We start from the raw sequence: 15,243 nt of genomic DNA, 5'->3' as shown, positions 1-15,243 counted from the left end.
ACCATCAGCAAGATGGACATCGAACTCAAATGGATCGCGACTGATATTTCATTGACTCACCAGGTCACAAAATTCAAATACCAACAGATAAGGAATGGCTTCCACGTATTGGCTGGTACAGCGGAGAACATTGGGATGCTGAAGGATACTGTAAAGAAAAATCCAGAAAGTAAATATAAAGACCAGGAACGATTATTTGTATTTGTGGCTTGTGACATTCAAAATCTGGGTGGGAAAGGAGAATTATTCTCCGTCCGCTGATGTATTGGAAAACATTTTAAAACTTAAACACCATGAAACATTTTGCAGCGGCTCATGCAATGTTCCTCCTATTCCCATTTGTCAACTAACCAGAGCTCTAGGCTCACCTTCCTACAATTAAACCTGGCTTGAGATTTTTGGGAATGGGTGAAGTGCCTGGTTGGGCAGGCCAAGTTTGTTACTGCTCTTCTACTTGCTCCAAATGTACCCTTAGGAAAGGCCGAGGAGGCCACTTACAAATATGGCTCCCCATATCTCAAAAACCGCTCCTGTTCCTTGAGATTTGCAGTGGCTTTCAACTCCTTCACAATGACTCTGGTTACGCTAGTGCCGGTGTAAATCTCCCCCAGCAGAACCTGAAACAAAAGAATTAAATCTCAGTTCCACTTCAGAAAGAAGAACAATCCTGGCATGCAATGGCCGGCTGGGGAATTCTGGGAGTTGAAGTCCATGAGACTTAAAGTTGCCAAGCTTGGATACACCTGAGGTAAATCTACTGTATTTTAATGAGTTAGGGGGTCATGCTGGCTGGGGAATTCTGGGAGTTGAAGTCCACGAGACTTAAATTGCTAAGCTTGGATACACCTGAGGTAAATCTACTGTATTTTAATGAGTTAGGAGTCATGCTGGCTGGGGAATTCTGGGAGTTGAAGTCCACGAGTCTTAAAGTTGCCAAGCTTGGATACACCTGAGGTAAATCTACTGTATTTTAATGAGTTAGGGGGTCATGATGGCTGGGGAATTCTGGGAGTTGAAGTCCATGAATCTTAAAGTTGCCAAGCTTGGATACACCTGAGGTAAATCTACTGTATTTTAATGAGTTGGGGTCATGCAGGCCGGGGAATTCTGGGAGTTGAAATCCACGAGTCTTAAGGTTTCCAAGCCTGGATACACCTGAGGTAAATATACTGTATTTTAATGAGTTAGGGATCATGCTGGCTGGGGAATTCTGGGAGTTAAAAGTTGCCAAGGTTGAACATCCCTACCCTAAAGCTTCTTACCACAAAGATGGCCAGCTTATACTTCACAATTGATTCAAGAGATTTGTTGTTGTGGGTTCACTTTTACCATGAAAAATATTTTTAAGTGATAGGTAAGTGAACAGAAGAATAATCAGGATTCAGATTGCTTACCTTCCCAAACCAGCCATTTCCTATTTCTTGGATGTAATTGAGATTCTGACGAGCCACCTGAGATTTCAGATCTTCTGCGGGTATAAAGAAAACAAATAGGTTCAAAGAAGCAGTCACAAAATTTGGCTAAATAAAACAATTTTTCAAAGAAGTCCAATATAACTCTTAGGTTACAATACAGCCGGACAAAATCATAACTGTCCTGTCCTATCAGTCTGAAGCCACGGCATTCTCTGTGTCCTGTTTCCAACATCTGCTCTATGTGGTGAGATCAGAAACTGTTCAGTTAAGGTAACAGCATCTGCCAGAGGAACGAGACCACTGGATACAACCCAACATTTGTATTCCTTCCCTACAGTATAAGCAGCTAATAATGTTATGAATCAATCTATTCCGATTCCGCTGAGTACCATAGGAAGAGAGAAAATTCCGAAGCTGGGTTCATGCCACACATTAAACTATAAGTAAATGGGTTAACAGAACATAAAAGCTGTAGTTATATAATGGATTACACTCAAACAATATTCTATATCAGGAGTCGGTAACCTTGACAACTTTAAGACTTGTGGACTTCAGCTCCCAGCATAGCTGGCGGTTTCATATTGTATACGGAGACAATAGTGGGGGTTCCACACCCCTATTTTAACTATCTTTCCATGTTCTGCAAATACAGACGGTGGTCCCAGGCTTCTTTTTTCTTGTGTTTGGAAGATTATCCCACCAGTCCACATGCCATCTGTGTAGTTGAACACAGCATCCAGGGGAGAACAAGTGGTTTCAGTAGCTTTGTGTTCTTTTTCTCATCACTATGGCTTTCAAGGTAGAAAACCCCAAACAAAATAAGAGACAAATTTCCTATCCGCCAGAAACTGGCACTACATAATCCCATTCATGTTTAGAAAAAAAGCTGTTAATTACACTGTAAATCAGCAGAATCCAGCTGATTATAATAATAATAAAGTTGGAAGGGACCTTGGAAGTCATCAAGTCCAACCCCCTGCTCAGGCAGGAAACCCTACACCATTTCAGACAAATGGCTGTCCAGTCTCTTTTTAAAAACTTCCAGTGTTGGAGCTACTTCTGTCTTTACCACCCAACAGGGTATACTGGAGAGTAAGCCACACCGCACTCAGCCAGAGTTCAGAGTTTAATGATCATCCTTCCAACTTAAATGGGATTTTTTTTTCAAAAGTACACGCATAATACTTAAGGTATTAGACATCCACAGTATTTAACTAACAGCTTGACCAAGCAACCTCCTTCACGTTGCATCCGTGTCAAGGATTATAACAGGTCCCTGTGCTGGGGCACAACAGCCTGGCTGGGATCCAAAACCTCAAAATTAAGCAGGCCTACTTCTCTCAATCATACACAAGATTGCATCTGTGCCTGGGACAGCAAGGAGAAACGTCACAGAACCAACTGGTGCCATAATGGAATACTGGAGGAGACAGCAGAGGAAGGGCAAGCATCTGACAGGGATCATCATACCTGTTGGAAGTTGGAATTGGGATGGAGCTGGGAGAGAAGCACTGGGCACCGTGAGTGTAAACACCTCCGCTGGAGACTGAATTGTTGGGGTGTCTTCTGCGGGCGGGGTGAAGTCTAGCTCATCATCAAAATTGTCTTCAAATTCCTACAAAGGCAGAGAGATTGGCAGACTAACATACACATGCCTGACACAGAGAACTGATTTGCATAGGACAGGCCAAACCCAGTTTATAAGTCTAGATAGACCATAGACATCAAACACTCCTAAGCCCATTAGTCATGCTATAATGCCATGTTTTACTGGTGAATGCACATAAAAAAAAAGATTAGTCAACTTGGGGTTTGTTTGTTTCTCAACCTCAGCCATTTTAAGACACGTAGGCTGCAATTCCCAGAATTTCCCTGGCAGCTCTGAAGTTCACACATTTTAAAATTGCTAAGGCTGAGAACCTTGATGTAGGGTGTTTCATTCAACACATGATGTGTTTCTTGAATAGACTGTGGCCTACCAGATGCTGGTTAACCTCCCTCACTAGTTATGACTACTGGAAACAGATATTCAGCCAACTAGAGAAACAGAATAACAGAATTTATCCTTTGTGAGGTTAGTACCTATACTTGCACGGACTTGCAGATCTTACCATTCCAACATCTATTTATTATTTATTTATTGTTAAATTTATTTGCTGCTCATCTCGTGTCAATGTCAAAGCATAACAGGAACAAGATCAAAACAATTATCTCCCTCGATAGTTCACAGGTAAGATGAACATTTTTCTCTTTGGCCAAAAGGATGGTTTTAATTGCTATATCATCTTCAAAGGTTTTTACACATTTTAAGACACAAGAATAGTAATGCGTTGCTAAAATGCAGCATCAAGATGCAAAGTTACATTTCGCCGTAGCAGAAAAATAACTTCATACCAACCGTAAGTAACACTAAAAATATATTCATGGCTTAAGCTGCACATGGGTCTGGCTTGCCAAAAAGATTTTGCTTTGCTTTTTTACACTGAAGTTAGTTTGGACAAATCAGGCTTGATTGGCAAAACACATCATGCACCATATAGCACTAGAGTTCTTTGAAAAACCATACTTTTGTTAGCCGTGGATGATGCAGAAGCCAATCTTAATTTAGCTGCAAAACCTTTTAGCCTGGAGTGCAAAGGGAATAAGAAGGGTCAAATTCTGCCACCAGGGAAACTTCGGAGGATGAAAATGGTTTTTTAACCTTTGATCCACTGTACTGCAGGCAATTTATGATTTATGATTCTGCCTTGTTATTCTTCTACATCGCCCAAAGCAAAAGACGGCAAAGTTGTGCGGTTCCAGCCATTCTTTCTTACTTATTGATTGAGGGAAATGGACCTAGGCCATTTTTAGCCCCTCTTAATGATGGTAAGTCACGTGGATAGCAGCTGAACAATACAAACATGACCTTCCCCTATTTCCAATCAGCAGCAAAAAAAACGTTGTGGTCGTTAAGCCAAGGATTACTTGCACAGTGAAGAAAATTATTTCTTGATACTACTCACCTTAAAGTTAATCTCTTGATCTTTACAACAGGAAACACAGTTTACAAGCAGGAGTATCAAAACTAAGAGGCCACCGGCAGAAAGAACCACCAAAGAATAGGAAACTTCAAAAGCTGCCTCTTCTCCTAGAAAAATAAAACGGGGTTTTGGTACATTATACAGCAGAGCAAACACTGCAAAACTTTAGGGGAAAAGAATTTAATTTAATTTACTCTGATAATAAATCCCTGCTTGTTGGCATATTTAAGGAACCTTTTGAAAGGAAGATAGCACAGATAATAAGCTATCAGGTTTTAAGGATCAGTGAACCTCAATTGACGGCTTTTGATTTCTGAAAATTTCCCTTCCCACGCACACGCTTCTAATTTAACATGTTCATTAGCACTCGGATGGCTTCATTGTTCCTTTTTGCAGTACATCAGCTAGCAGACAAGCCTTAGCGAGGATATCTTTCTCCTCTTTGTTGTCCTACGCATAAAACGGGTTATATGCTTTAAATCCACCAGAGAATATTTTGCACTAGAAACAAGTTATTGCACATGAACGGCTTTCATATTATCTAAATTAGACAACAGGATCTCCATATTCAGCAGCCGGATGTTTCCACAATTGTTTGGATGTTGGGAACAAACAGATTCTCTGTGAACTTTCTACAACAGCATCTGACTGGACACACCTTAAAACCAAAGGTTAGATTAAGATGGGATTTTGTCCAAGATTATTATATCTTGCTGGCCCAAGCCCAATTTTTACTCAACTAACCAATGTTATAAAGCCTTCCAAATAAGATACATGCACAGACTAAAAAGATTCTTAATTATTACCCCTTGGAGGGGTCCACCGATGGCGTGCAATAGCAATTATTTTTAAATTGCTGCCTAAAGCTTATTTGCCAAGCTGTTAACTATTATAATTTGTTGATTAGAGTAAAAGCTCTTTTTTTAAAATATAACATGAGCAACATCAGATGAATGTAAGTATAAAAACGTATCCAAATTTTGCTATGGAATTTTTATCCCACTCAAATAAACCAAGTCTTTGAGTAATACCTCCAATCAATGAAGAAAAATCTCTTATCAAGAAAAATCTCTAAAAGAAATTATACAGAGGATAAAGGAGTCTGAGCAGGGAGAAATGAATCTAAAGCAAGCTGTAACACCAATCCTGAGGTTGAATGCCATTGTTCAGCTAGATACGACAGATAATAAACAAACAGATATTTCAGTAATAGTCTAACCTTGTTTCCACCTAGGGAGAATCAAGGCTATATTTTAGTGGAAAAGAATGCTTTGAAAATTCAACAAAACGTACTATACAGTTCAGCCTTGTGATACATACAGCCTCTCCTAAAAAAAATAGCTACTGAGAAAAAAGGATAATTTACTGAACGCCAATGTTGTTGTCCGAAAATTATGTATTTTTTTTTAAGTTCAACATTTTATGAAACTTTAAAAAAAAAAAAAGATCTACACTTTACGCTAGCCATAAAGACTCACAATATACAGAGATATACCATGCTGGGTAAGAAATCTCATCGAGAATAAAAATTACAGTACTGTACTGATTTGACAGGCGGGATGTGAGAGTCTGAAAAGCAGAATTATACCACTGAATAATCACAGTGGAGAGAGATCCTTACATGCTCCCCTTAAAACTAGGAGAGAACAAGGGCATAAAACTCATGTTCTGACGGGGTTTAGTTGGAGAGCAAAAAGAGTTAAGTCTTTAAATTCTACTTAATCTCCATATTTGCCTTTCGGACCTCTACGAAACATGCTTATACAGGCATGCCTAATATTGCACTAGAAGTCAACCTGAAACATGAGCAACTCATGAATGTAAATTGATGTTTAAGTGAGCGTGCCTGGACCTGAGAAGGACCTGCTTGATCATCTTGATTACCTTTCTGATGCTGGTGGAGGTTCCCTCAACTCCTGCTGCAATTTCACCCAGCCGGCTTGGATAGAAAGCTATGAGGATGCTTGCCCTTGCTTGTGACAGAGTTGGCTTACGGAATTTGAGTCAAAAAAGGAGGCATCAAAGGTGGTGTTCCTCCTCGTCATGGTGGCTTTGACCTTCATGGAGCTAAACCTGAAGGTGCCAGAGCCCTTGAAAGATGGGTGACAGTTATCAATATGCACCCTGAATTCCTAAGACCCAAGGCCTAGCTAAGGGTTTTCTCTTTCGATATAAGTGAGGCGAACTATCCATCAAAGATACAGGTCATCCTCATTTAGCAACCACAAATGGGACTGGCGACTTGGTTTTTAAGAGAACTGGCCACCAAGTGAAACATGGACTTTACAATCTCACTTCAGCTGCTCTTTGCTTTACAACAGGGGTCTTCAAACGTGGCGCTTTTATCACTTGTGGACTTCAGCTCCCAGAATTCCTCAGCCAGCGTGCCTGGCTGAGGAATTCTGGAAGTTGAAGTCCACAAGTCATAAAAGGGCCAAGCTTGAAGACCCCTGGCATAGATTAACTCCAAGGTTAACATCCTCCTCCTCCTCCTTTTTTCAATGTTGGCCAGTTAAGTTTTAATATGATGCTAATGTTACTCTTCTGCAGGGACAAACTAATAATTTGAAAAGTGGCACCTTGAAAGAGGGATGGCACTCTGTACACAAGCACAACATAGGTTCATAATGCAACTGTATAATCAGAAGTTAAACAAATAGTTATCTCAGGCCTATTTGTAAGAGTACAAGCAGAGCCGGAAATTAGAGCTAGAAGAACAGGGAAGAGTGTGCCACTGTTATATCACACCCAATGTGAACTTGCTAAGTCACCTTGCCTCTCCCTTAACAAACAAAATAATCACAGCTATTAATTCCGCTTTCCACTGAGAAAGCAGTACATGTAAAAAAGACGTGTTAATTCTAGCAGTCTGTTCAGGACTGTCTTCAGCACCATCACATTATCCCGACCAATCAGAGCCTCCAATATTGAAGGTCATCAGCCAGTCAAGTCTAGTAGGGTTATTCAGGCCATGGCAATTTGCTCATCCCCATCAGATTTTTTTTTTTCTATTTAGAAAAACATACAACACACACATGTGCCCTCAAATAACACCTTTTATAACTTGGCATGTTTCATATGTGTTGATGCTTCAAGTTCCGTATTTTCCCACCCTTGAATCTTTCACAAAAATCCAGTCCGGAGACTGAACTTCAAACGCAATTCAACCCAAGCTTCCATGCTGCTTTTCGACCTGCCCGGAATAATCAAGAGTCCACACGCTGCTGGATGATTCAAAAAGATTTTGCTCATCACAAAAGCTGCTTTATCAAATCAGTCTGGGAAGTCAAATCAATTCACTTTCCCAAATTAATATGAATTGTTGCATCGGTGATTCCCCACAGAATCGGAGTCAAATCGCGTATTGGTAGGAGAGCCGAATCACTATTTAACACGGTTCGCACAGCTACCTCTTAAAATAATAATAATAGGCAACTACTGCATAATCCCGAAGGAGCCACAGACAGAATTCTTGGTTTGCTTAACTCCTGTCATAATCTCGAGCAATCAGGCAAATCTCCCTATTCCCTGTCCATGCTCCAGATAATCTAGAATTCTACATTTCTCAGGAATAGAGCAAACTCAAAATAGCGAATCTGTGTAGGCTTCCTGACTAACACCTTGGCTAATGTAAGCTAATCTATTATCTGTAGGACAGTTAAGTGTGTCTAACCTTTCACCACAAGGCAACCACAAAAGGAAGCTATGCAAACCTCAGAAAAGCTGGAGCTGAGTTTTCACGTCTCTTTTCCAGATTCCTATGAAACAGGCAAGAGATCTCGTCAATTATTTTTCAATGCCCTGTGACTGAACCTTTAACCAGCCCTTCAACAACAGCTGCCAAGGACAAAAGGGGAGAAGATGGGAAAAATAAGCAGGTCCCAAGTAACAGCTTAGAAAGGCGGGGAGAGGGGGAAGGGGGGGGGAGTAACTATTTGCTCCTGTTGGATACAGGATAGAGCTATAGCATAATCTGGATACCTGCGGTGTGATTTGTAAATAACCTACGGAGCAAAAAGTAGGTGCCAATCTATCAAAAGATTTGTGGCTGGTTATATTAACATATATGTTCCTTTCCTGATGTAATTCAAAAGTTAAGATGTGGTGTTTTCAATTAACTCTGTGAAATTCACTATTTGGTCTGAGCATTTAATGATCAAAACAAAGTAGGGCCTTTTCATTCCTTAAGACAACAATAATATAATTCCTCATTTTACTGGAAGTTGCACATTTCAAATTTTGTCCCTGGCATGGGGAAAAATAGAACTGTGAAATGTTTTAAAGAAAAGAGAGAACTCTAAATTACGAAGATCACATCTGCTAAGTTCAAAGGTGCAGAGCAGAGAAAACCCAGGAAGGTATGTAACAAAACTGGAGTGGCAAGAAACAAAATCCTGTGTACAGAAAACAGGAAGACCAAACTCCCAAAGAAAGCACAATAAAAGAAGGGGAAAAAAGTTTCAAAACAACAGTTGGAACAGCTCAGAAAGAAAAGGTGGATTGTTGTAATTCCATACAGACCTGGAACTGAACAGAAAGTACCCCAAATTTTAGGACTTTCACTGGAGGGGCAAAGTTACTACTAACACAGCATGTGTATTTTGTGCTCACGATGTTAAATCTACATACAGGACATACCTACAGTCGGGCAAGTTTGCTAATATTATGTTTTGTTAATATTATATTGGGCGCTTTAATTGTCACTCAGTGAAGTGGGTCAAAACATCTGGACTCCACCCAGAACACAGAGCAAAACAAATGCAGTAGCACCATCTGGGGTGTTGGGACCATTTACATCAGTGTCTCTGGCTGGCTGGGGACTTCTGGGAGTTGAAGTCCACACGTCTTAAAGTTGCTGACTTTGAGAAATACCGATTTAGACATTCAGGCAGGTATACTTGGAAAGCAAAACAAAGATCTATCTTTACATTTTAAAGCAATAGTTCATTCCTTAACAAGTGTAAAACTTGTGTCTCATGACGTGAGGTCAAAGGTGCTTTGCTTTCACACCTGAATGTAGACTTCGGCCACAACGTGCAAGTGAACATTCACTGGCTATTTCTAAAAAAAGCAAACTATCTTCATTCAACTGTGGGATTGCAATGACGGACCCTGGTAGATCAGTTACTAAGAACACAGTTGCTTAGCTTTTGTTAATAGCACAGCCGAGGGATGCAGCATCAAAACTGGCCCAAAAAAGGTCTACCTATTAAATTCTTCCTTCAATATTTTGCTAGTTTATGCATTTCATCATCCAGCTCTGGATGGGACTGCAGCATTTGTCCCAGTTTAAATCATGGAAATGTAAGGCAGTAAATCTTTAGATATTAATGACGATGACTCCTGAAACCTATCTTTTCTACTTGACCCTAAGCATTTTATTTGAAAATAACGGTTTATTGTATTCAACAATGGAGCTGGCATCTAGTAAGTGTACACAGAACCAAAGTCTTAGTACTGCACAGGTAGTCCTCAACTTACAACTATAATTGAGCCCCAAATTTTTCTTGTTAAGGGAGAGTTGTTAAATGAGTTTTGTCCCATTTTACGACATTTCTTGCCACAGTGGTTAAATGAATCACAGTACTTCTTTAACAACACAATGGTTAAGTCAATCTGTCTTCCCCGTTTGACTTTGCTTGCCAGAAGGTCGCAAAAGGAGATCACGTGACCCTGGGACACCGCAATCGTCATAAATATGAGTCAGTTGCCAAGCGTCTGAATTTTGGATCACGTGACCCTGGGGATGCTGCACCAGTCCTGTGAAAAACGGTCATAAGTCACTTCTTCCAGTGCTGTTATAACTTTGAACGGTCACTAAATGAACAGCTGTAACCCGAGAACCACCTGTATGTGGGGAATTTGTTGCAAATAAGATGACATTCTACTTTAAAAGCAGAAGGAATCAAGGGATAGGCAATCAGTTTTTAAAGTAGCCACACATCCTGTTTCAACACAGAAACTGTAAAAAAACACGAGAATGAAATGTTGCATTTCAGGTATTGCATATCACACTTCCCTTGCCTACCATTACATATCAAAATACAATATATTACATTATGCACATGCTATATTTTGAAAGCTCCTCACAACTGTATCAGGAACTCTTTCAAATGCTGACATTGGGTCATGTTCAAATTCCTTTTTTGCTTCTGCAGGATTTATATTTCATTAAACACATGCCAATAATTTCCAAATTAAGTCTCAGGGAAAGAAGATATGGAGGACAAAGGAAGAACGCATTCGTTGCAGCAAAAGACAGATATGAAAATGTTAAGCTACTTTTGATTTCTACTAAACTTCAGACAATGACAATAAATCATCTCAGAGCAATTATAATTTATTCAAGACCTGAGATAAACCTAACACCAAAGATGACTCAATGAACCAAGCTAACAGGTTCAATTGTATTATTTCCTTAAGACTGGTTTAGAATTTGAATCACTATGGGGAACCATTTCATAAAATGTTTGAAATCCAAAAGGCACATTAACCAATAAGTTGAATCTAAAAAGAATGAACACATTCAGAAAGGTTATGTCCAGTTATTTGTCACAACTTGTCACAAACTGAATTTCTAGGTTTAGACACAGAATGATTTAAATACCTGGGAAGAAATGGAACCAAGACAGGGTAGTAATTCGGATAATGATAAGATAGTGATTCTTATCCACTGTGGTTCCTTTTTTTACATTGTTGCTACTAATGTCTGTACCATTTGCCTACACAACAGGCTTGCTCCAGTGAAGGAAAACCTTTACACATGCGTAAAGACGATTTGACGATTATAACCTGTAAGTATCTAAACTTATCTCTCTTGTATTGGCAGGGGAGAGACAGGAGAGAGGCATTTTAAAAATTAACTTATTTAACAGTTGTTTTCACAAACTAAAGTATATCATCGCTATTGGCATAAAGCTGTTTGTTAACTAAGTAATTTTTAGACATCAACACACAAAACACATAAAAGCAGGTCAAAATGCAAAAAGAATCTTAATGTTGGGATGTTTCTACTCAAAACTCAGATTTGCTTAGAAAATATGTAAAGTGTAATTTATAACAGCAAAACTGAACAATCTTTCTTTCGTCCTCACTTTTCCTCCCTTCCATGTTAAGGTGAGATTCTTTACTTCTCACATCAACACACACATCTGCAAATATATAACATGGGGCAAGAGAAAGAGAGATTACACCTACATTCTTTTCTGTTTCCATATTACTTTTTTTTTCTGCCTAAGCTCCTTGCAAGCTGTACGCTTTCTGGGATGTACCCCAACGGAAGATATAAATGATGAATTATAAACACTGATTGTGGTCAAGAAATGGATATTAATGATGAAGAAGTGCCATAAGAAAAGGAACAGAAAAATGGGATCAGGGAGGACATGAAAGCAGGTCAAGAGGCAAAGCACTTAAAACAGAAAGATGGTGAACATGTGGAAGAAATGTCATAATAAGAAGCTATTTCATAATGGGAACAACTACCGCGGGAGATGCAGATGTTTAAACAGAGACTGGCCAGCCACTTGTTAAGGAATGAGAATTCCTGCAAAGGGCATGGGGTGGGACTTGATGATCACCAGAGATCCTTCCCAACATTCTATGATTTCATATCCTTGTGAGGTGTTCGACCATGAATCAGGCTGCCTCAGGAGACAGTGGAGTCTCTTTCGCTCCAGATGTTTAAACACAAATGTTTAAGCATGACAGCAGCCTTCCTATACTTGAGGGCCTGCCACAAGAAAGAGGAGGTCAACCTATTTTCCAAAGCACCTGAAGGCAGAGCCAGAAGACATGGCTCTTGAAATGAAACTAATCAAACCAAATAAGCTTTTTTTTTTTTTCATCCCAGCCCTCTCCAGAGTGATCCTTATAGTGGAGAGGATGGGTGCTGGAGTCTGGGGGTGGGACAGAGGGATCCAGGCAAGGTCCCAAGGAGGAGGTCCATAATGGGAAAGGCAACCAGAGGAAGAGAAGACACCCCCCCCCCCCACAGACACACACAACAAGAAAACGAACTGCCCAGAGTCACAAGGGAGGGAGATAGAATAGACGGGACCTTTGAGGTCTTCTAGTCCAGCCCCCTGTTTAAGCAGAACCTATACCGTCTGGGTGGGCAGCTATATAAATTGTATTTATTTACATATGCATTTATTGAGTTTATATGGCTATACTATTTGTTTATTGGATTTATATAGTTATATTTATTCATATGATTGATTGGATTTATAAGGCCATCCACCCTCAGTGACTCTGGGCCCCTTACAAGCCATAAAACCCTGAAATCCCAGTATAAAAAGAATACAAGCAATAGCATCCCCCATCCACCCACCCCGACGACCACCAGCAATCCAAGGGGCCCCTGGAGGGCCTCCATCCCACCCTGGGGTCTCCCAAAGGCCCAGAATGGATGAATCAATTAATCCTATTATATAGAGATCAGATAAGGGAGCAGGCTGGGCCTCGGCTGAAACGCCCCCCCCATTTTTCCCTACAGGGGCTTCAGACACCCCCACCCCACCCCCGCCCTTGGGGTTCACAACAACCCGGCCAGGTAGGCCAGGCTGGGCGATTCGATGCGAAGGCGGGGTGAGGGGGGTCATGGCGGGGGGGCCAACCCAATCCCCGCCTCCTGCGGCCTCCTCAAACCCCCCCCCCGCCCTGATTCCTTCCCGGGGGGGGCTTCATTCCCGCTCCTCCCGGCTTCTCACCTGGCCCCGCGGGCGGCAGCGGAGCCGCCTGGCTGCCGCCCAGCCACAAGCAGAAGAGTCCGAGGCCGCCCCAGCCGAGCGCGGGGCGCAGCAAGCGGCCCGGCATCTCGGGAGTGGGGGGGGGGGCAGCCCGAGTCCTCAGCGCGGTCCGCAGCCGGGCCTGTCTCGCCTCAGCCGGCGGGGCTCGGAGGGGCCGGCATGGGTTCCCGCCAGAGAACGACGGCGCAAAGCAACAGCAGGAGGAGGAGGCCGGCCCGGAGGAGCCGCCGCCACTCCGCTTCCCTCACGCGGCACGGCCGGCAGCGGCGCCTCGCCTCATCCCAGCCGCCGCCGCCGCCGCCATCTTCCGGGTTACCTGAGAGAGGGCGACGCGGGGATTGGCCGCCGCCGCCGGATTGGCTGGCCGGCCCGCCAATCGGCGTGGGATCCGCTCCCCGAGGAGGCGGAGGCGCCCCGCCCTGGAGTGGCAGTCGCGTCGCAGCCAACCGGAGGTGTTGCCCCGCCTCCTCCGGCTTAAGACACCAGCGAGGGAGGGGGGAAGGGAGGGGGGAAAGAAGGAGAAGCTGCAAGAGGCGGGCTTTGCTCTTCAGATTGGCAGAGGAAGCGAGCAATTCAATTTTGCCTTTTTTTCCCCGCCCCCAGGCTGGAAGAAAGGGATTGTATAGTTCGCGGCTGAGATTTGTGATTGGCAGGAGGTGCCGCCCATCAGATGAGAGAGGGGGCGGGCTTTGAAGAAAAGACTGGGCCGAGAAGGGTTTGTGGCTTGTCCCAACTGAAATGCACTCTGCGTGCTCAGAGGTGTCCGCGCTGTTCATTTCTGCCCTTAATTCTAGCTTGTTCTTTGCAAAGCTACTGATAAATCAAGGGAGGTTTTGCAGACTGGCAGGCCCCGCACAAAAGGAAAGGACGCGGGAAGGGTAAAGGAAAAACGCAAGCAGCCTTGCTTATCATTAAACTCCTTCTCCTTATCCCAGTTGATACCTGCAAAAGCTTGGAATTAAGGATAAGTCCAAATTTCCCTTTATTTCAGGGGCAAACTGGATAAATATTATTAGGCTGTGAATATAATTCTTGAGTATTCTGTCCACTAATTCTGCATATATTTGCACAGGAAGAAAACTCTACATAAGTTGTGTTTAATGGACTTCATTTGGGGGGCGGGGGGGGGGTGTTTCTGACTGAAATCAACTGGAGGCCCAAACACCTCCATAGCTTTCCAAGATTAGCCAAAGCCAGCTAAATGCAAATTAAACTTGTTTAAATGATATGGCAGCGCAAGTTAAACTGGTTACTGCACAGAGTAACTTCTCATAATAACAGAGCAAGTGAATATTGCTCACTATTTGTGTGGTAAACATCCTAGGACAGTGGTTCTCAACCTGTGGGTCGGGACCCCATTTGGGGTCGAACGACCATTTCACGGCGGTCGCCAAACTACGCAGTCCGCCATTTTTTCCCCCCTTTTCCTTAGCTGTGCTACTCCCTTTTATTCTATTGGCTTTTGAAAGCCAATAGAATAGACTCTCTTGAATAGAGTCTAATTCTATTGGCTTTCAAAAGCCAATAGGAATTGTCCAGGCTGTCTCTGCCCTGCTGAGCCCGCCAAAAGTCCCATTCTGCAAACGGTGCTGCACCAGTTGAGTAGTCCTCGACTTACGACCGGTTGAGTCGTCCTCGACTTACGACCGGTTGGGAGTCGCGGTATTAAACAGGTTGAGAACCACTGTCCTAGGAAATGGTCTGGACCCATTGCTGTTAAGCTCCGAAACCTCCTTTTGTTTTACCTGCAATTATTCAAGGACTGAACAAGCCCTTAGGAGTTTAACAGAGGCATTTTCTTTAAAGCTCCATAGCTTTTCCCCTTTTCCGTCTCTGCCTTCCAGGTAGACTCAGCCAGACTTTCTGAAAAGGGAGAAATACTTTTTTTAAAAAAACAAGCAGAAATGGGGGGGGGAGGGAGAAGCATCCCATCTCTCGTTCGTGATCCAATTAACATCCCCTAAAAAAAGATTTTTTTAAAACACTTCCCACGCCAAGCAATTTGCGCAAGCATGCTGGTGACAATAGCAGTGCATAATTAAGAAACCTGCAGCT

At 42.4% G+C, this 15,243-nt stretch overlaps 1 protein-coding gene across 2 annotated transcripts in view; it reads right to left on the bottom strand.

Moving 5' to 3' along the window:
- LMTK2 (lemur tyrosine kinase 2) overlaps positions 1-13,516 on the bottom strand; it is a 28,112-nt gene extending 14,596 nt beyond the window's left edge. For both annotated transcript variants that reach the window (XM_039360874.1, XM_039360873.1), the window contains exons 1-6: positions 13,150-13,516; positions 4,421-4,545; positions 2,886-3,030; positions 1,395-1,468; positions 499-617; positions 61-148 (exon numbers count right to left, since the gene is read on the bottom strand). In XM_039360874.1, coding sequence (XP_039216808.1) covers positions 61-148; positions 499-617; positions 1,395-1,468; positions 2,886-3,030; positions 4,421-4,545; positions 13,150-13,255 — 657 coding nt within the window. In that variant the 5' untranslated portion in view covers positions 13,256-13,516. The remainder of the gene's footprint in view (positions 1-60; positions 149-498; positions 618-1,394; positions 1,469-2,885; positions 3,031-4,420; positions 4,546-13,149) is intronic.
- Between the last annotated feature and the right edge of the window lie 1,727 nt (positions 13,517-15,243).

Source organism: Crotalus tigris, unplaced genomic scaffold (assembly GCF_016545835.1).
Source record: "Crotalus tigris isolate CLP2741 ecotype Arizona unplaced genomic scaffold, ASM1654583v1 scf7180000019173.45859301935:6455823, whole genome shotgun sequence".
Lineage (NCBI taxonomy): Eukaryota > Metazoa > Chordata > Lepidosauria > Squamata > Viperidae > Crotalus > Crotalus tigris.
This window is presented reverse-complemented; position numbering and strand designations above follow the sequence as displayed.